This window comes from Rhododendron vialii, chromosome 4a (genome assembly GCF_030253575.1).
Source record: "Rhododendron vialii isolate Sample 1 chromosome 4a, ASM3025357v1".
Taxonomy (NCBI): Eukaryota; Viridiplantae; Streptophyta; class Magnoliopsida; order Ericales; family Ericaceae; genus Rhododendron; species Rhododendron vialii.
In genome coordinates, this window is record NC_080560.1 from 28,515,684 (window position 1) to 28,537,517 (window position 21,834).

General features: G+C 39.2%; 1 protein-coding gene across 2 annotated transcripts in view; it reads left to right on the plus strand.

The window, feature by feature from the left end:
- Nucleotides 1–4,175: 4,175 nt before the first annotated feature.
- LOC131322320 (1,4-alpha-glucan-branching enzyme 2-2, chloroplastic/amyloplastic-like) overlaps nucleotides 4,176–21,834 on the plus strand; it is a 63,446-nt gene continuing 45,787 nt past the window's right edge. For both annotated transcript variants that reach the window (XM_058353607.1, XM_058353608.1), the window contains exons 1-7: nucleotides 4,176–4,502; nucleotides 6,556–6,713; nucleotides 7,704–8,002; nucleotides 10,550–10,648; nucleotides 12,047–12,089; nucleotides 18,886–18,945; nucleotides 20,766–20,846. In XM_058353607.1, coding sequence (XP_058209590.1) covers nucleotides 4,370–4,502; nucleotides 6,556–6,713; nucleotides 7,704–8,002; nucleotides 10,550–10,648; nucleotides 12,047–12,089; nucleotides 18,886–18,945; nucleotides 20,766–20,846 — 873 coding nt within the window. In that variant the 5' untranslated portion in view covers nucleotides 4,176–4,369. The remainder of the gene's footprint in view (nucleotides 4,503–6,555; nucleotides 6,714–7,703; nucleotides 8,003–10,549; nucleotides 10,649–12,046; nucleotides 12,090–18,885; nucleotides 18,946–20,765; nucleotides 20,847–21,834) is intronic.

Below are 21,834 nucleotides of genomic sequence, written 5' to 3' on the forward strand. Positions count from 1 at the left end.
TTTTCAAATCTTTCTCCTCTCTCTTTTTTTTTTTTTTTAATCTTTTCTAATTATCTCAATTCTCTCACCTCTTTCAAACATTTCTCTCACCTAATCTTTTGAATAATTCTCTCTCCTAATCTTCTCTCTCATATTTTCATTCCCCTAAAATCTAAAAAGAAAACATGACTCTTACAAAAACGTATGCGTAAGCCAGAAAACATGACAAAACATGATCAATTCACAAAACATGGCAAAATCTGATCGAGGTAGATGAACAAGACAAGATCAATTAAAAAACATGACAAAATTGAAAAACATGGCAAGTTCCGAGAAGTGTTGGTTTTGATCGAGGTAGATGAACAAAATATGATCAAATAAAAAACATGACAAAAATCAAAAAACATGACAAGTTTTGAGAAGTGTAGGTTTCAATCGAGGTAGATGAACAAAACATGATCAAATAAAAAACATGACAAAAATAAAAAAGCATGACAAGGTTTGAGAAATGTAGGTTTCAATCGAGGTAGATGAACAAAACATCATCAATTCATAAACATGATAAAAATCGAAAAAAATAATACCTAAAACTGATATTCCGGCAACGGAATCCGGTAACGGCGGCGATTAAGAGGACGAAAGCAATGTGACTCAACCTTAGAACCCAGATCCGGAGTGGGTCGAACGGGGGTTGGTCGTTGGGCTGCAGAGTGGGACGAATATGGGAGGGTTGTGGTAGGACGGGAGTGGATCCTTGAAACACAAAGTCATGGCTTCGATTTGAAACGTACGTGCGCATGTGGTGGTGGTGATGGCGTCAAGAGAAGCTTTTTTGTTTGGTATAAGTGTGTTATGTATGGTTGTGGTTGCTTTGATTCATGTATGTATGTGTTGTAATATGTGGGAATTGAGAGAGAAAAGAGTAGGGAGGAAGAGAGAGTAATGTGCTATCAGAAGACCAAATCAATTATGTTTTCTCGTGAAGCATGAGAAACGGTTGTAAATGGGATATCCATAATCCCTATAATTTTGGGGAGTGAAAATCTATGTCCAGTCCCTGGTATATCCCATACAAATATATATTAATATTAATATATTACTAATATATAGATATAGATAAGGGTATAATAGGGTAACATGACAATTTAAGGATGTGAATATAAGTATTTAAACTCACTAGGATGGACACCTAAATAAGTCTTCGAAAAAGGATGCCTCTTTAATTTCTTCAAGAAATTGTTGCCACAAAACAATCCTCTGTAATGTTAGCAGCAAAGTAATCTCTCCATATTTGTCGATGCCTTCCCTCTTGATCGCGCCTTATATATCGCCTTCCAACACGTTGTGCAAGTGGTAAAAATTGTAAAGGGAGAAGCAAATGCATCATGTTTTGCACCCATTTCCGATGACGATGGGAAATCGTCTCTGGTGTACTGTCAGACAAGCTCTCTTTGGTCGAAGAACTCCACGAGGTGGATGAGCTAGAGTCGATTGTCGAAGTGAATTGCATGAATGGTGAATCCATTGCTTACCCTTTTAGGGGAAAACAAAAAAGAAAAACTTTAGCTACATTAAAAGAAATTTAGCCCTTTTTATACAATTTAATCGTATCTATTTGTAGTTGGTAGGAAAGTAATTTTCTTGGGCTGATATTGTGGCATTTGTAACAAAATGATATAGTTATTGCTAAATTAAAGTTTCAATGGATAGAGTGGTTGACTTTTTCTACGGTTACTATTTCTTTCTTTCTTTTTTGGTTTTATAGAACAGCACTAAGTAGTCCCATTGGGAGCATAATCCACTTAATAAATTAATGACCATTTATCACTCTATGAGTGGGTCTTATTTTTTTACAAAAAAACTTTCAACTAGCCATTCAAATTTAGCTATCCCTCCGACAGAGGTGGCTCCATTCGCATGGAACCATGGTCAACTGACCACCCAATTTTATTTTATTTTTTTGCTTAAAATACATGTAAAAGTTTTGGACTAACCTTACTTTGAACACCCAATTTAATTGTCAATGAACACTCAACCCAATTGTTATTGAACACCCACCCCAAAAATAGCCCACAAATAAATCCACTTGAAATTGAAAGCCCAAATTTCAGCCCACAAACCCAATTTGCAATAACAAAATGAAAAAAGAAAATTAATGAACAAATAGAAAAAAAAGAACAACACACGCATAAGTAAGACCACCCTCTGGCTCTTGTTCCGACCTCGTTCCCCTCTCTGGCTCTCTGTTTGAACTTTGGTGCACACAGGTTCGTGATTTGTATCTCTCTCTGTTTAAACTTTGGTACACACAAGTTCGTGATTTGTATCTCTCTCTCTTTTGACTCTCTCTCTCTCACTCTCTCCTTCTCTCTCCTCAATTACTCACAAGTTTTGGATTTGGAATTTTGGTAAATCCTAAGTTGTATATTTCTGATTTCTATTTGGGTTTAATTGATTTTTCTTCCAATTGTTCAGGATTTTGAGCTCCAACCTTCAAGAATATGGATAAAGATTGAATGTTGGGTGTTTCTTTGTCTCTACACATTTTGACATTCATTGAGTTTTCCCCTAAAAAGTAAGGCCACCACTATCTCTCCTAACCTCTTTACTAAGGTGGACATAATGACATTGGACATTCAATTTCAAAATTATATTGTTGATGTTAAATCCAATGAAAAATTTTTAGAGTTCAAAGGGATTGGTGATCTTGCTGCAAAATTGGTGGAGACAAATAAACATGTCATATATAGATTGGTCTATTTGCTTGTGAGATTGGTGTTGACTCTTTCTGTTGCCACTGCAATAGTTGAAAAAAGTTTTTCAACAATGAAGTACATAAAGAGCAATCTGCGCAATCGAATGAGAGATCAATAGATGAATGATTGCTTAATTACTTATATAGAGAGTGATGTATTTGATACCGTTGATAACGAGGATATCATGCAATGGTTTCAAAATATGAAAACTCATCGAGGACAATTGTAATAGCTTATATACTTTGCTATTTTTGGGTCGCATTTTAAATGTTATGTATGACTTTTTGTTTATATATATAATTGTGGTTTCTCGAGATAGTATAGTGCAATTTCTGAATACCCTTAAAAAATTTCTGGAGTCGTCACTACCCACTGAAGATACTCACTGTGTTTGGTTTTTGTGTTAAAAAAATTTATAGGTTTGTGTATTTTTTGGTCTTTAGTAAAAAAATTTAACATTTTAACAAACTCTTTTACTTTTTGAATAAAAGTACGCTATGTACATCCAAAAAGTATAAAATAAGTAAAAAATTTGACAAAAAATCACTAAAGAAAAAACAACACGAATGACAAAGTAGTCAAAACTTTGAAAAAAATTATTTTCGAAAGGAGAACCAAGCAAAGCGGGCCCTCTCTTGCCTTTCCATTTTCATCATCAACCAGAAAGCACGGAAAGGTAAACGAAAGGGAACTTTGCATAGCATATTCTATTCCCCCACATGTTTTGTAGCCTTACGTTTCTGATCTTTTACCTAACCAACACCCACGTGGCGGGCCACCGGTTCCCCTTGCCTATCTCAGCACCAAAAGTACTACAGTACTACTCAAATCCCAATCGCTCGCAAAATATATATATATATATATATATATATATATATATATATATAAACAAACAAACAAACGAACGAACGAACGAACATGATTCTAATTGAAGCTCCGAATTCCGACTGTACCGTGCAGTCCGCGAGACGCAGGCCATCTCAGTAGTAGATCCGTCTCATCATCAAAGCCGCACATCTAATTGCACCTACCAGGAAACAAATACAGTAGTATGCTCTACACAATTATTATTATTATTATTATTATTATTAAGTGAATATATAGTATATATAATCAGACTCCCCGTTGGTAGTAGGAGTATTATACTACTGATCTAAACGTGATCAATCTCAATCTCAATACCGCTGTGTGGGCTTAACTAATTAAAATTTCGGAGAATTCCTTTACAAACTTCTTAGTGTATGTGATCTATTAAAACTGATCGGTTCAGATTATTGAATTGAATCGGTGGTAGGGCTGCATTGAGAAAACTGCACGGTACAGGATCGATTGGAAACTACAGAGAATCCAAACAACCACCCTGGTGGACCCTGTTAGACCCCACCCACCTCATCTCCATGCAATTCATCACCGCACACGTAGCCCGTCTCACCCCCTGAGAGAGTCCCATGGCAGTGAGCGACCCACTAGCTCTCGCGCACACACTCTCTCTCTCTCTCTCTCTCTCTTTCTCTCTCATGATCACTACTCCACTCGCTGCCGTCACGGTTCTCACGGCACCTTGAACTCTGGAATTCCACTTCGATCCGTTTTCTATCATCTCTTTCTAGTCTCTATAGAAAAAACCCTAGAAAATGGTAAACACTCTGTCTGGGATTCGACTCCCTCATGCGCCGTTCTTGTACAAGCCCTCCGCTGGATCTACCTCTCTTAGCGATCGAAACAAAACGCATGTTTCCCTTTTGTTCAAGAAGCATCCTTCTTCGCGTACTCTCTCTCTCTCTCTCTCTCTCTCTCTCTCTCTCTCTCTCTCACACACACACACACACACATTCACTTAAACACGTTTATTGATGCAAAGTATCTTATATGTTTATTTGGATTTGGACTATGTATTGATTAATGATTGGAGAATAAAGTTCCCTTGGTCCAACTACATGGCACTTTCTGTGAATTTTGTGAAGCGTTAAGGCTGTGATTGGGCTTTTTGAGAAAATCAGCTTTTTATCTGTGGGATAAAATAACACCAAAAAGCTCACCTCTTTATCAGTTTTTTAATTGTCGAAGCTGAGATTAACTTAACAATGCCCTTTTGCTTTCTCGGCAATCCAAAAAGCTAGCCAATACGGCATTGCTTTTTTCGGTTGGCGTTTCTAGGGGGAAACAAAAAAGGCAAAAGAAAAAACCTGCCTTTTTTTAGGATTCCAAACACAGCCTAAACCAGCCTTGTATCAATTGGGGAATCATTGAGGAAAAGTAACAGTAGAACGATTGCAGTTCTGTGTTGCAACCAACACAAAAGTAGAATCCGGAAATGCCAAAGTGCATTTCCTCTGCATCAAAAAGTGACACTAGCCCTTCAAATTTTAATAGCTCTGCTATTGCCCTGATTGCTCGCTTGAATGAATTCAATTCATTCGGTGAGCCGTTGGGTGTGTCTATTGGTGGTTGAGGCACATCTAGTATGCGCGAATACTCTTGATTCGAATGTCATCTATTTAAGGTTCCATGGTCGTACTCTTACGAATATGGAATAACTTGCGCGTTAGATCATTACTATGTGAAGGTGAAAGTGAATCAAATGATTCAAATCTATGACTAAAGACTAAAGTGTTACAGTCTTGCAGACCTTGTAAGGACATGAGGAAGAATCTTTGGTGAACTTGGGGGTGTAGTACATGATAACAGGTGACTGTCAATCAAATTCAAATTCTGGATCTGGTTGATGATGTTGAGCTGAATCTGTGACTTTTGAAGCTGGACAAGAGATTGAGCCATCTGTGGTCGGAGTACTGCATTGGCCCTCAATGCATTTTGAAATGGGATTCCTCCACATAATGTAGTTGTTGGAGTCAAGTTTTATGGCAACGAAAGGAATGAAAATTGGTATGAGAATTACCAGAGATGATGGAACTTTCCTGTTGCATTCACGGCAGCTGTTGATGAGTAGATTCAAGGTGGAAGAAGCAAGTGGATCTGATGTGAATTTTCTCGATCGCGAGCTTGTGACGTTTTCCGATGGCACTCTTATACTGATGAATGAACCCAGCTTACTTTTCATTAGTCGGAGGATATACTCAAGCCTTGGTCTATTACCGTGCTTAACCTCCTAACCAAGTAAACACGTTAGCTAGACTGACTAGTGAACTTCTAACTGCACCACTTAACTGCCTGAGAATTGAGTAGCTGAATTGCCTTTGTTACCCTTGGCCTCTTTGTTCACAAGTACTAGGGTGAGTGGCGAGTTGGGTATCATTCATATGAAAAACTTCACATTTTCTTATCACATATAGTGTTGTGGTCTCAGATTGGACCCATATGCAAGGTACCCTAATGGGCTTATCAGTAGGCGTTCCCCATTGTCTTGTGAATTTATGGTCAAATTAAACTTGTCATGTTGAGTGAAACACACTTTCTTTGTTTGGTATTGAGTGAAACACACTTTCTGTGTCCAGGCTCCAGATATCAGTGTCGGTTGGACTTGCTTGTATCAGATAAGTGAGAATAGTTGTTTGCTCTGTTCTGGTGTATCTAATTAACCATAATGTTACTATAATCAAAGAAATTTCACTGGTTATCAGCATCCACGTGCACTGTTTCTTTAATTGTTTAATGGTGGCAGAGAACTTTGGCTTCTCCTTGGACTACTTTGAGTAATCTAAAAAAGCAGAATTCTGAACTTGGAAGATGAAAGAACAAAAACAAGAATGAAAACCTCATCTGCTATATTTTGATAGTTTTCCTTCAGTTGTATTTACATTTCTTACTATAAATGCCTATATATGCTTAGGTTGGGAGCTAATTTGGTGCTAGTTTGTAGGGATGATATCCGCAGTAAAGTCTTCATACGATTCGGACTCCCCTTCTTCTGTAGTTGCTGCATCTGAGAAAGTCTTAGTTCCAGGTGTCCATTGTGATGGCTCTTCGTCCTCAACAGATCAATTTGAAGGGGTTGACACAGATGCAGAAGATTCCGAGGTATGTAAATGTCGATGCCATACACGTGTATTTTTGCTCTCTCCCACCAGATATATTCTGTAAGACCTATACGCATGCTAGATTTTAGATGCCTTGTGCTTCTCTTTTCCCCCCTGTATATGGCCAGTGTTATCCAAACCTGACAGATAACTAATCTACCCTTCACCTTGTGCTACTGTAGTGCATCCGTTGATGTGCGCAAAAAGTTACCCGTAAGGAGACTCAAACCATTACGTTTGAGTATTTTTTGGTCAGCTAAGAACTATTGAATATCACATCGTATAGCTATGTAATATTCTTGGTTTATGCTGAGGTATAATGCTTGATTTAAGAACCCACTTTCAAAACTCCCTCAACTTGTTTGGAATTTGACACAAAAAATTCTCTAAACCTTAGAGTTAAACTAGTACTATGAGTCGGTATATGATTAGGCTAGTTGCCAAAAGAAGAGAAAGGTGGGGGGAGATATATTGTAAGGTTTGGTTCATAATCTCAAGCAATGCAAATAAAACTATTCTCCCCATAGAAAGAAGCTTTTCTTTTTGAGGTGAATCTCGTTGTCCTATTTTACCATCAAGAAAGAAATTGTTTTGCGTTGCCTTATCTAAGAAAGAAATTGTTTTGCACTGCCTTATTTGCGGGTTACTGTACATGTAAGATGTAGCATCCTGGAAATCATTGGCAGCCAAGAATGTTTGCTTCAATGTGATGTTGAGATGCTGGTTTTGTCGGTCCTGTTTAGTCTTTATTATATTTCTCTCTCTACTTTATGTTGCCATTTCCCTTTTGACATCTGACCGAGCTCAAGTTAGATTGCATTGAACACAGTTTTTTATTTGTGAGTTATTATCCTATATTACGTCAATTTTCTAAAATAATTCCTATGCTATCCGGCGTTCAACTTTTTTTGTTTTGTTTTCTATATCTAATTTAAATGAGCCATCTTCCCCACTCTGGTTATATATGTGCATTCATGATGCTTGTTTTCAGATATTCCAAGATGCAGATAGTATGAAGGTGGAAGATGATAGGGGCATCAGTGACGATAATATTGGTAAAGAAGCAACAAGTGGGTACAGTGAGTTAGATGGTAAGAAAGATTCTGTTGCTTCTCCTGCTACAACTGAAAATGTCAAAGCTGACAATGTGGAACCGTCTGTCCTTTCACCCAATATAAGCAAAAAAAAGGATATGGCTCGACAAAGGTCCATTCCTCCACCCGGCACTGGGCAAAGGATATATGAAATAGATCCACTTTTGAAAAGTCACCGTGACCATCTTGATTATCGGTGAGACACTATTTAAATCTTTGGCTTTAGGAGTAACAATGCTTTTGAGAATGTTTAATCAAGATACTTTACATCTTTTGCTTTATAACGATCCTGTTCATAGTAGTGTTTAAGCAGTAAACTGAATCTTTGGGTGGTGTTGCACTTTCAAGCTATGGTAATTTTAGTTTGTGTTGATGTTCGCTGTTTTTCTATTGACTTTTCTTTGTATATCTTCATCCTTTTGCGACAAAATGTTGCCTTACACTTTCTACAGAAAAACACGTCTCCATCCCTCATCTTTCTCTTCGTATATGGCCCACATGGTCAACATGCCCTTGATCTTCGCCATCGCTTATGACTTTTTGATTAGTTTTTAATTTCCGTTATTGGTATCTTCTGTCATAAAGTTTGACTTTATAGTCATTCGCATCCCTATGTTCAGTATAATTACACTACACATATCGATGTCATACTTGACCTTAATCATTCATCTTGAGAGTATCTCCCAACAATTCTAACTCAAGAGTGCTATCGTTATCAAAACTATAGTTGTAGCAATACTGTCACTGGAGATCATTATACAGATGGTTATAATTTCATCGTACTTGTTGCAATATTTGTTAATATTGTGGAAAGCATAAATTGGTGCTACGTGTCATCTAAATATCTGAAGCCTAGTTCTTTCCTTACTATTATTATTATTATTTTTTTTGAATTTCTTGAATCCATACTTACATTTAGTTTTGGTCTATCGTTTCTTTCAATCTAATAATTAGGGCTGCAAATGAACCGAGCCGTTCACGAACTGTTCAAGGCTTGATTCGGTAAAGGCTTGTTTGAGTTTGATTCGTCTATTAAACGAAGAGCCTCAATTGTAGGCTTGTTTAACAAATGAACCAAGCCTGAACTTGACAGTATTCGGCTCGCGAACCTAGTGTATGTGTAGATAATGAAAATTCAGGTATAAACTTATATATATGTACATAATGAGAATGTTATACCGTGTAAATTTGAAAAATTGTATATGTACTATAAACTTATATATTTATATCTTCAAAATATGTATAAACTTTTTATGCACATAGTAAAAAATTAAAAATATAGTAAAAAATTAAAAATATTATTTGCAGCACTAGACCTGTATGCATGCATGAAGATACGATTTCGTTGGCTCGTTAAGGCTTGTGAACAAGCTCATGCTTGACTCAAGCCTAGACCAGTTTGGCTTGAGCTCAGCTCATCAATTTTGAAGAACTAGAGCTCGAGTTCGCTGAAAACTTACCGAACAAACCTGAACATTCTATAGTTCAGCTCGTTTGCAGCCCCAAATCTAATTTATTGATTCTCCAGAATATGGTTAATTAGCCAGTACGGCACAAGTAGCACTCAACTCTGATGTCCAAATTATGCTTGTCAAAACATAACAGTAAAGTGGCATAACAACTTGCATTTGTGACGATTAGAGTAAGGAGAAGACACTATATGTTTGGATCGCAACACGATCCTTGGAAATCACTTAGAAGTCTTCTTCCCACATGGCTTTCACAAGTTGGAATACCAAAGTGTTCCACAAATGTTGTCGCAGTGATGCATGTGATCTGTTTGGGACTTGATTAGCTTCACCTTTGCTTGTTCTATTGGGGTCCATGCTGTTGAACCAGGTAAATACAATTGTTAAAGCATCCAACTTAAAACCAATTGGCAATGAGTGGAGAGGCCGCCCAGGCTCATATACTAGTTTTAGAGAAGATAATTAACCAATGTGGGACAAACTCCAACAAGGACGAGGTCATTTTGCGTCATGAACAGTAGTAGATGAAAATCTTGTAAATTTAAAGGAATAACCTGGATATCTATGTGCTGTGACTTTTATGTATATGCATTAGTCGACATGAACAGTAGTAGAAAATAGAGGTATTACATGGAATAGTGTCCATGTTTGCCTACAGTGCTGCTGGTATGCAAAGCCTATAGGCGTAGGTGTTAATCTAGATTTCAAAAACAGGAAGAAAGAATTATGGAAGCAAGCTTGTCATTTTGTGATGGTTATTACAGTTGCCTGTGAAGAATATGGACTTTGCTATGATGAGCCTTCTTGCTTGCAGTAGTAACAGAAAATAAGAGAGAGCAAAGTTGTCGAAGTGGATTGGGTTGCATGAATGGTCTGGTTGGATGTTGACTGCCGTGGTTTGTTCCTTCGGCTAGGTTTTTTATTTTTTTATTTTTTTATTTTTATTTTTATCGGCGCAAGTCAGTAGTCTTAAAATAGTTAGATTAGCACCTTCAAAGAGAAGTTGAACTCCTGACCTCCTTTCTCCTTGCAGCTGAGTGCATTCCTGATGCCATTAGGCCAGAGGCCTCTTGGCCGTTCCTTTAGCTGTTTGTATCCTGTCCCATTTGTTGTCTAGTTTGTTAGTTAATCGGTTTGACTTTCTCGTCTCTGGAGGGTCTGATAGTACTAGATAAATGACTTTTCTTCTGGTGTCTTGATCTTAAATCTACTTGGTGCCAAAGATTTGTCTGAGACTCTGAGCCTGACTTCTCCATGTATCTTTGTCCCTACAGGTATTCACATTATAGAAAAATGCGTGATTCTATTGACGAGTATGAAGGTGGTTTGGAAATGTTTTCTCGTGGCTATGAGAAGTTTGGTTTCAACCGCAGGTACACTTGTTTCTTAATTTCTATAGCTTGTTGCTCATGTATTTTTTTTTTTTTGATGGCATAAGTATCATGACTACCGTCGTGGTACAAGCACCAGCATAGTATCTAAATGCACTACTTTACTAGAATTACGTAATACTTTCATTCTTTATCTGCGGGTACAAATTCTAAGCCAATGAACAAGATAATTTAAATTAGATAAAGATGACAAAGTGGGTAAAGTGACAATCTGGAGAGGCGTGGAGATGTGTTTTATTTCTGTTCATTTGTGTTTGCCATTTAGTTAGTCCTCCGCTCCAATATTACGGTCTGTCTTGGTAAAAGAAAGAGAGAATGCATTTATTTAATCTAATACTCCATCACGGCCCTTGGGCATGTGCCTCTTTTTTATGTTTACGGTTAATTTACGTTAAGGTGAAAATGTTGAGGGTGGCAGCTAGCTGTAACTCTCGTATGATGGTGCAAGACACTTGGTATCAAGTCCCAGCTGATCAGGTCTGGAGGTGCACGGCTGTCTGCCTGTGGTTTGATCTACTGAGATTGTTCCCAATAAATATAAAAACCGTAACAACTACTGAAATGACTTGATGCTGGAATGTGCCATTGGTGTTTCATTTGGCCGAGTATTAGTTAGCAATTACTTGGCAGAGATGATTATGAAGTATTCAGTCCATGAGTTTAATAACTAATAAGTATCCTATCAAAAAATCGTCCCAATCCTTTATGAGAGATGATTCCATTTGCAATGTTCACGTGTGGTGAGGTGTCCAGTGTGGTGGTGAACATAGACGTGGCTGATAGTGCGATGTTGCCAATACACGAGTAATAATTAAGTGCTTCCCAACCAATGATGTAGTGACAAGTTTTGCGGGTTGTACATGGAATCTCAAATTTCTTGGGTAGTTGGGAGACTAGGTGACCCAAAAAGTTTGTGTTGTGGTCATTTATTTGCCGGGAGTACCACCTAGTCCTCTGTGAGTACCTTATAATTTGTGTTGGTACGGAAGTTTAAAGGGTGCATGACAATGCCATGGCTGGGACAATTACTTTGTTGTCTACATGGAAGTTATTTCTAAATAGGACATAGTGAGAAAGGAAAGGACATTATGAGGGCGGCCTTCGGAATGTGGTTGCCTGGTTGTAGACAAACACGACAGTTCTCTTTGTATGTTGTAATTGTTTGGTACCATATCTTCTGTGCAATCTCTAGTTATTGCTTGGTAGGCCTGTAATTTCTCTAATGAATCTCCTTCCATATTCATCAAAACTGATAATCAGAACTTTATATTGTCTCTTCTTTGCGTGTAAAGCTTTGGTTTTCAACAAAAAAAGTCTTTCAATGGTGGGCATGATAATTCAGTTGCTGATTTTTTTTTTTATATCTAAATTGGTTTCCAGTGCCACAGGTGTTACCTATAGGGAGTGGGCACCTGGAGCTAAGGTTAGTGTTGCTTCATTTATCATTTGCAAGGTTCTTTGTCGTTTTCCAAAATTAGATTGTTGTCACGTCCAATCGGTAAATTTTTGGACTCAAGTTTCAACTTTGATTGGCTTAGATGTAGATGTAGAAATCTTGGCTATTGACCATCTTGTTTAAGATTTAGGTCCAAGGTTATCTTTGGATGTTTGGACCTCCTGGCTGAATCATGCTTGTGTGCAAACATAAATTAACTAGGAACATGAAGTTGGGGATGTGTTTTCTGTTTTTTTTTGAATAATTAGCGGATAGTTAAAGTGTTTGCTCATTGCCCAGTGGGAAAGGTGGTATGTTTAGTTAGGAGATACGAAGCTGATTGGGTCGGCTGTTTTTAAGTACTTTCTGGCAGTGACTATATTTCAACATACAATAAGATTCTTAATTGACATGACTAGATCAACGGAAAACTTGCTTTATGTTTGAGATGCAGTAAGGGGTTGAAGAACACAAATTAGCAAAGCTAGCTCGTTATGGTCACGAGAAACAAAAGCATTAGTAAAACAGAAACATAGAAGGAAAGATGAGATGATGTATGAGACAGGAGCCAAATGTTAAGTATATCTCTTTGAATGGTGGACTAAATTTACCCAAGCTCACTCCAAGCTTGAGTTTATGCTTGAAAGTTTGACAGACAGCGCAAGCTAATACAGCACAAGCGGTTTTTCCTCTCCAAAATATGACTTTGTAGCAGGCTAGTCTTGACTTAGCAGTGGGCCTACATGGATGTTTTCTTTGCCGATTAGCCAGAATTTCATCCCAATCTTATCCATTTAGAATTCTTTTGATGGTGGTCCATAGTTTTCTCCTCCAATTTTTCCCTTTGAGATAATTTGGATTTTGGGCTATTTTATTGGTTTTTTCTCATAAAAATTCTGTGAAACCCTAATCTAATTGCTGCTTTAATTTAAGTCTTTGCATTTTGTTTACTTCGCTGATATTGGTACTTGTCACAATTTCTTATTTGGATGGTCTAGTTTGAAGGATCACATTGTCTGGAAGTTATGAGCTATCCATAGGCTTCCAATTTGGTCTTTCTGTGTTTTTTTATTTGAGGCTTCATGTTGATGCATCTGTTGATGCAACCAAGGATTACCCATATATAATGTAGAGAGAGAAACTCCCAAATGTGATACAAGAGACTAGCTCTTGATAATATTTGTTCAAAATGATAAAAGCTACCAAAAGAAAGGACTCCAACACCTATATATAGACCCAATACAAAAAGACATAAATACCCTTACTACATACTACATCATACTCCCCTACTAAAAAGAAACTTGTCCTCAAGTTATGGTAGTGTCCTCCGGCAAATAGGGCACCAAGTGTTGCACATTGAATGTGTTGGAGATGCTCAAATGAGAGGGCAAGCGGACTTGATAAGTGTTGTCATTGATCTTGCGCAAGACTTTACAAGGACCCACTTTCCGATCGTTCAACTTCATGTAAGCACCGTGAGGATGCCTATCCTTGCTCAAGATAACCCAAACAAGATCCCCTTCTTTGAACAAAACCTCCCTTTTGTGTGCATCAACGGCCGCCTTATACTTCGCATTAGACTTCTCGATGTTGAGCTTAACTTGAGAGTGGATATTCTTCATAAATGTAGCCATATCTTCTGCCTTGGAGTGTCCCTTCTTAGGAGTTGGCAAAGGAACGAGGTCAACCACATTAGAAGGTTTCAACCCGTAAACCGCTTCAAATGGGGAAGTGTGGATGGTGTGATTTAGAGAAGAATTGTAAGCAAATTCTGCCAATGGAAGAATTCCATCCCAACTTTTTGGATGTTCACCAACTAAGCAACGCAACAAATTCCCAAGACTCCGGTTTACCACTTCCGTTTGACCATCGGTTTGAGGGTGAAAAGAAGTACTAAAGCATAAGTTGGAGCCAATTTTCCTCCACAAGGTTCTCCAAAAGTGGGCAAGGAACTTAGCATCTCTATCCGGAGACAATAGAGGTAGGGACACCATGCAACTTGTAGACCTCCTTGAAATAGAAATTGGCAATGTTAGTTGCATCGATAGTCTTCTTACAAGGTATGAAATGAGCCATTTTTGAGAACCGATCCACTACCACCATGATAGAATCACTCCGCCTTTGCGTAGGAGGAAGCTCCAAAACAAAATCCATACTCACGCATTTCCAAGGACTTTCCGGCACCTGTAAAGGCAAATACAACCCCGCATTAGTGGCTGTCCCCTTACTCCGTTGGCAAGTTTGGCACTTTTGCACATAGCCCCCCCACATCTTTACTCATTCCCAGCCAATAGTAGGCATCCTGAACCAATGCTAGAGTCTTACCCTTGTCAAAATGACCCAACTTGTGACTTTCGGCCAACAAGTGCTCCTTTAAAGAGCATGTAGGGACACAACTTGAGTTCTTTGAAGAGAAATCCATCCTTCAATGTGAAACATGGATCGATAACCTTATCACCCCTTTGCAAAGCATCAATTATCTTACTAAAGTAAGGATCTTCGGCATAGAAAGTGCAAAATTCTTCAAACCCAACAACCTTGTTTTTCATTTCCACCAAGAGAGCCACTCTTCTACTCAAACCATCGGCCACTTTGTTGAGAATCCCCGATTTGTGCCTTAAAGAGAACATGAATTGTTGTAGATAAGCCACCCACTTGGCATGCCGTTTATTGAGGTGTTGTTGGCTATTGATGTACTTAAGAGTTTCATGATCGGTGTTGAGAACAAATTCCTTGTAGGCATGGTAATAACTCCAATGCTTGATGGCTTGGACAATGACATAGAATTCCAAGTCATAAGTAGAGTATTTGAGTTTAGCACCGTTCAACTTCTCGCTAAAGAAAGCAATAGGTTGACCACCTTGGCTTAAGACTCCACCAATTCCCACTCCCGAAGCATCACAATCAAGCTCAAAAGTTTTGTCAAAGTCAGGTAAGGCCAAGATAGGAGCTTCGGTAAGCTTGGACTTCAACAATTTGAAACTCTCGGCGGCTTCTTCGGACCATATGAACACCTTTTGCTTGAGGCAATCGGTAAGAGGAGTCGCGATGCTACTAAAGTTGGCAATGAACATCCGGTAGAAAGTAGCTAACCCATGAAAACTCCTTCATGAACACTTGTAGGTGTTGGCCTTTCCACAATGGCCTTAATCTTGTCTTCATCCATGTGAACCCCTTTTGAAGACACCACATACCCCAAAAATACCACCTTATCAACGGCAAAACTACATTTCTTCAAGTTCTCATAAAATTTCTCTCTTCTCAAGATTTCAAAGACTTGTTGGAGGTGGGATGAGTGATCTTCAAAACACCGACTATACACCAAGATATCATCAAAGTACACAACTACACATATACCCAATAGAGGTTGACGCATTTGAGTCATTACCCGCATAAAAGTGTTTGGAGCATTGGTAAGACCAACAGGCGTCACAAGCCATTCAAAGAGGCCATGAGGGGTCTTGAAAGCCGTTTTCCATTCATCTCCCGGGCGAACTCGAATTTGATGATAACCACTTCTTAGATCAATCTTTGAGAAGACCTTTGAATCGACAAGGCAATCGAACATATCATCTAGCCTCGGAATGGGAAAGCGGTACTTGATAGTGATCTTGTTCATAGCTCTACTATCCACACACATCCTCCACGAACCATTCTTCTTCGGAGTCAAAAGAGCAGGCACCTCACAAGGGCTAAGGCTTGCCCTTTATGTAGTCTTTCTCTAGAAGATTCTTAACTTGCCTTTGAATCTCTTCCCTCTCCCTTGGAGACATTCCATATGCGGGCTTGTTCGGAAGGGGCGCCCCGGGTACCAAGTCGATACAATGTTGAATATCTCGCAAAGGAGGCAATTCGGGAGGCAACTCTTGAGGAAACACATCAACATACTCCTTCAAAAGTTTAGAAATCGCCTCGGGAACATCCGACACACCTATATCCGCCATAGGAACCAACGCTAGATCATACCCGGTTTCATGACTTTCCTTGAGAAATCCTTTAGAAGCAAGCAATGTAGTGGGAGGAGGCTTTGTAGTCACCTTCTCCTTCATAGGTAACAAAGTGAATTGTCGCTTCTCCTTAAGGACGGTGTAGGTATTCTTCTTTCCATCATGGATGGAATGCCTATCATATTGCTACGGATGACCAAGTAGTATATGACAAGCATCCATAGGAACCACATCACACCAAGCTTCATCAAAGTACTTTTGCCGAATGAAGAAAGATATCAAGCACCTTTTAGTCACCTTGATTTCATTGCCCTTCTTGAACCAAGAAAGGGTACAAGGATGGGGATGCTCCCCCACTTTGAGTTGTAACTTGTCCACCACCTCTTGTGAGACTACATTCTCACAACTTCTGCAATCAATAATCATGTTGCAAATTCTACCGCCAACATTGCAAGTGGTGTAAAAGATATTGGTACGCAACCAATCTTCATTACTAGCATCCTTAGGAGTAAGGAGAGTCTTTTTTATCATCAACGCATAGTCTTCTTCTTCCTCATTATCACCTCCAATTTCTTCACATATTTTTTCGTCATAAACAGGAATATCATTCTCACAATCTTGTTCTGTAACCTCCTCAATGAAAAGTGCCTTGTTATGACCTCCAGAAGCCTTACGACAATTTGAAGACTTGTGACCCGGTTCCCCACACTTGAAGCACTTGAAACCCCCACTTTGGAATTGATTTCGAGCTCCCGAAGCACCGGATTGAGGCTGATTTTGAGCGGGTGTTGAAGCCTTATCTGCTCGGTTTTGAGTACCAACCCCGGAAGAAGCACCTTGGCCACCACTAGAGGAAGAACCACCCCTAGCATAAGAGTAAAAAGGCTGCCTGGACTTGGAACCGCCTTGATATTGTTGATCGGATCTCGAAAACTTCCTCTTTTCTTGCTTTTCGGTCACCAAGGCCCAATTGTAAGCTTCCGAAACCGTCCACAAAGTTTGCATAGCAAGGGCATCTTGGATTGTGATTGTTAACCCACTTATGTACCTTGCAACCATTTGATCTTCACTTTCATTCAAATCAACTCTAGCAACAAGTTGATAGAAGGCCTACGTGTACTCTATCAACACTCCCAATTTGTTTGAGATTATGCAAATTCTTGTAGAGGTTTTGCATATAGTTGAAAGGCAAGAATTGCTCATTGAGTTTCTTCTTCATTTTCTTCCATTCTCTAATCTTTCATTTTGCTCTTCGTAGCCGAGTTCCTTACAATTGCTCCCACCAAGCGGAAGCTCTTTCTTTGAGACGGATAGCCACTAACTTCACCTTCTTCTCCTCGGAGACTTCTCCATAATTAAACACTCTTTCAACGGTATGAATCCAATCAACAAACTCATCCGGGTTAAGACTTCCATTGAACTCGGGAAGTTCAATCTTGATGTTCCTCTCCTAGCTATAAGGAAAGTGAGCGGAAGGTGGTCTAAGCCAATTCGGATCGCCAAACGGATTGTCAAAGTGACTATGAGAGTCGTCGGACCCTCCACTACCCGCACGCGACACTTGCTAGTTTTGCACCATCGCCGTTAGGGTAGCAACTTGTTGTCTCAATTCTTCCATCTCATGGTTTTGGTTGCCAAACTCATTCTCTTCATCATTGTTCATCACAAAGCCTCTACCTCTACCTCCTCTTCTACCTCTAGCCCGATAAGCCATTACAACACCACAATCAACTCCAAAACGAGCAAGTTCACCCCAAATGAGGAAAACCCAGTCAACTCAAGACTCCACCCCACCACAAATCGCAAACAAACAACAATTCCCCAATAGAATCGCAGTAAATCGCAGCAAACAACAAACAAGATAACCCAGTTGAAATCGAGCACTAAAATGCAGATTCGAGAGCCAAAAAGAGTAAATCAGAGACCCTTACCACTGTTCGAGTGCTGAAAGAGCGCTGACCCACAGATTCAAGCCAAACCGAGGGCAGATCAACCACTATTCAACTATTTCGAGGCCAACCGAAGGTCGTACGAGCCTGGATTGAGTGATTCAAGAGCCGAAAATGTGTTTCGCAGCCCAAGGTGTCTGTTCCAAGCTCTGACAGCAATGGGTTTCTGTTCCAAGAGCAGACCGAGCTCTCAAATGGGTTGATCGAGCTCCCAAATGGGTAGAACAGCTCCGAAAAGGGGTTTTGGTTGTTCAAAACGTAGAGATCAGCTCCGAAAAGGGTCGATTGGTGAGTTTCAGGTGTTGAAATCAGGGTTTAGAGCTCCTTCTGAGGTCGTACAGGCCTGGGTGTGCTGATTTTGGTTTCGTACAGGTTCCAATAGGTCGCGAATGAGAGATTAGGACTCCGAATGCTTGATTTGAAGGCTGAAATGGGTTGGAAATGGTAAGATCTACGGACTTTGAAGGGGTTTGAGGTGTGTAAGGGTTCCGGCGAGGTTTCCGGTGCCGTTTTAGGGTTCCGGCGAGATTTTCTGGCGAGGTTTAGGTTTCCGGCAAAGTTTCCGGCGAGATGAATGGTGGAGATCGAGCCTAAAAGTTCTGATACCAAATGATGCAACCAAGGATACCCATAGATAATGTAGAGAGAAACTCCCAAATGGGATACAAAAGAGACTAGCTCTTGATAATATTTGTTCAAAATGATGAAAGCTACCAAAAGAAAGGACTCCAACACCTATATATAGACCCCATACAAAAAGACATAAATACCCTTACTACATACTACATCATTTGTATAAGCTACAATTCTTTGCTCAATTCTCATTGCATTTCAGATCTTTAGTTAGTGATTGCGTTTGATACGATTACTGTACTATACCTTTTCCAGTCTGCTGCGTTGATTGGAGATTTCAACAATTGGAATCCTAATGCAGACATCATGACTCGGGTATGTTGATATTGCACAGTTATCTTTTTAAATGTATCTATGTCAGTTACTGTTGAAAATGCTTCTATTATCTTGTTAAATGGTTTGGATCGTATATTTTTCCTTTTCATGCACTCTCTCTCTCTCTCTCTCTCTCTCTCTCTCTCTCCTAAATGAAGTTCTAGTTTTATCTTGTTGCAATTGCTCCTTCTCATTCTTTATCCTATCCTTGGCATGATATATCATTAATGCTATCTTGTTTCGTAATGAAATAAATTCCTGGTGGACATAGTAGTTACAGTGGTACTTATAAGGGTTCTTGGAAGGTAAAGGTTACAGATTTTGCTGGTTATGATAGCAGTAAACTAAATTCCACTATCTTCTCCTTTTCCTGATAAGTCCAAGTGAAGGAGTTATCTTGTTTCCTTGAGATTGTTTTGCCAGTTTTCCTTCAATGTGCTTCATTATATATGGTGATCGTTATTTATGTTTTTGAGTGTCTGTTGTTTTTCAATCATTTGAAGGAGTTGTTGATCACAAGATGCATATGGTTATGTCATCTTCATGCTTCAGCTTACCTGGCTGGAAGTCAGTGACTCAGTCTTACTGAAGATTTTTGCACCTTAGCTTCAGTGCCACGATGATACCACATCATCATTGACACTTGGTATCACCATCCAATGATAATCACCAGATGGGACAATAGGTCCGGGAGACTTTTTAGTTCATCATGCTATTGCTCTAGGTTTACATATAGCTATATTGATCTTAGTAAAAGGTGCTTTAGATGCGCACGGTTCCAAGTTAATGCCAGATAAAAAGGATGAGTTATAGTTTTCCTTGCAATGGCCCGGGACGAGGTGGTACTTGTGATATTTCGGCTTGGAATGCATTTTAGTTTTCTGGATGTTAAATACCATTGGATGGGTTACGTTTTATTGGCATTGGAAGCACATCAAAGTGAACCCACTCTCTACATGTAACTATGTGATCCAACTCATCTGGCTTACTGGCAAATTTGCATAGTGAAGTTTTCTGTCCCTGGATGGTGGTTTACTGTTAACTGATGACTTGCCAATGATGACATGATATCATTGTTGAATCGAACTTTTCCTCTGGATGAAACCTTTGTTTGTATTGATGAATGATGAGCTGAATTGAAGCCATGTTACTTAGACTGATACTAGGTCTATGGATCAGGATAAGACGATAAGTACATAGGGTGGTTTGTGGATCCTGTGTAGTGAAAATTTTGAAGTCTCCAAGCTTTTCTATATCTTTGGTTGCCATTTCTTGTTGAAGCTGACATTAGTTTTATTTAAGAGATTTTGATGAGAGGAAACAGCCGCATGAGTATTGATCCTATTGTCTCCAATCAAGAAGTTTGTTAGGTGTTGGTTGGCATAGCGTTCACCTGCCATATTTGTGGCACTTGCTGAGAGGGTAAAAAAGTACAGATAGTTGCCAACACCTGTTAATGGTTAAGACTTGACTGCACTGAGATTTATTGCTTGCATATTTGTAGTATGTATCCAATAATGCGGATCATAAGGCATGGGAACAAGATAATGGCATGCTACATTGCACTAAATGTGGTACGATATCCAGTAAATTGGACTACTGGTCGGATTGCTTTTAATCGCTAAATTCAGCATTTTGGAACAGAGGTGTGCCATATTCGAGAACATGCATTCCAAAACCCACGTAGCTAGATCATTTGCATTTCCATGCTAACACAGCATTAAACTTTACTATTTTTATCGCAAAAACTGATTTAATTCTGTTTAGGGCTGTTCAGTGACTTACCATAGCATGAAACTAAATATACGGATTATGAACAGGACAATTTTGGTGTCTGGGAGATCTTTTTGCCGAACAATGCAGATGGCTCTCCACCAATCCCGCATGGTTCTAGAGTGAAGGTATTTTTTCCCTGGTCACCTTTTGTTTACAATGGTTGACTGCTTTAGTTTCTAAATATGCCACATATTAGAAAAGCTCATTTCTCCTTTTTGAACACTTTGATAAATGCAAACAATTTTTGATTTAGGTACCTAGAATGATGAAGTTTATTATTGTGCATATCGCTGCACGTGTTTAGCTGCTTGAAGTTTTTGTTCGTTCTTGATTTTTTTCTTTGAACTTTATGGATAGAAAGATAAGACTTCTGGCTCACGAAGAACACCTTCCGTCATGATGGTCAATGCCGTGTGAGTTGTGAATTTGTGTACTCTTGACATTGTTACAAAGGGTGATGGCTTGGTAATTTGTGAATTAAATGGATAGTGGACAAGTCTACGATAGAACCCAACAGCAATATGTGCCCACTTATCTCATTCATTGTCCTGAGCCAACCAAATACCTGCTGCTAGGATTACGAAAACATTGTCCTATGATTGGACATCACTGGACAATTGGACTGGAACGTTCAATCTCCTCATTCTCATCCAGAAAAACACTGCCTGTATTCTCGTCAGATTAGATAAACAGGATACTAAGAAGTGACTAAACCTCTCTTAAAAAGCCATGCCCGCTAAGTCAGTGGAGAGCATGCCCCTATTTCTCCTGTAAGAATCACCATTGTGCCCAGATGGGTGTCATGTTGTGTCCCCATCATCGCCAACCTGTCCGCAACCCTAGTTTATCCCCAGAGTGTATGGTCATTATACATCTGTTTTCCATCAAAAGGGGAAAAAAAACTTATACATCTGTTTCTTGTTTTTAAGGCGTTGCATTGCTTCTCTACAAGTTTGAAGGGAGAGTTGGGCGGAGGTCTGTCTTTGATCATTCTGATTGCCTCTTCAGAATCCCACTCTATGTCACCGTTGGCCAAATCATGGTCAGAAATAACTTTGAAGATACCCCGTATCTCAGTTTCGGTACCCCTACATAGCCCCTCTTCTCCGAAAG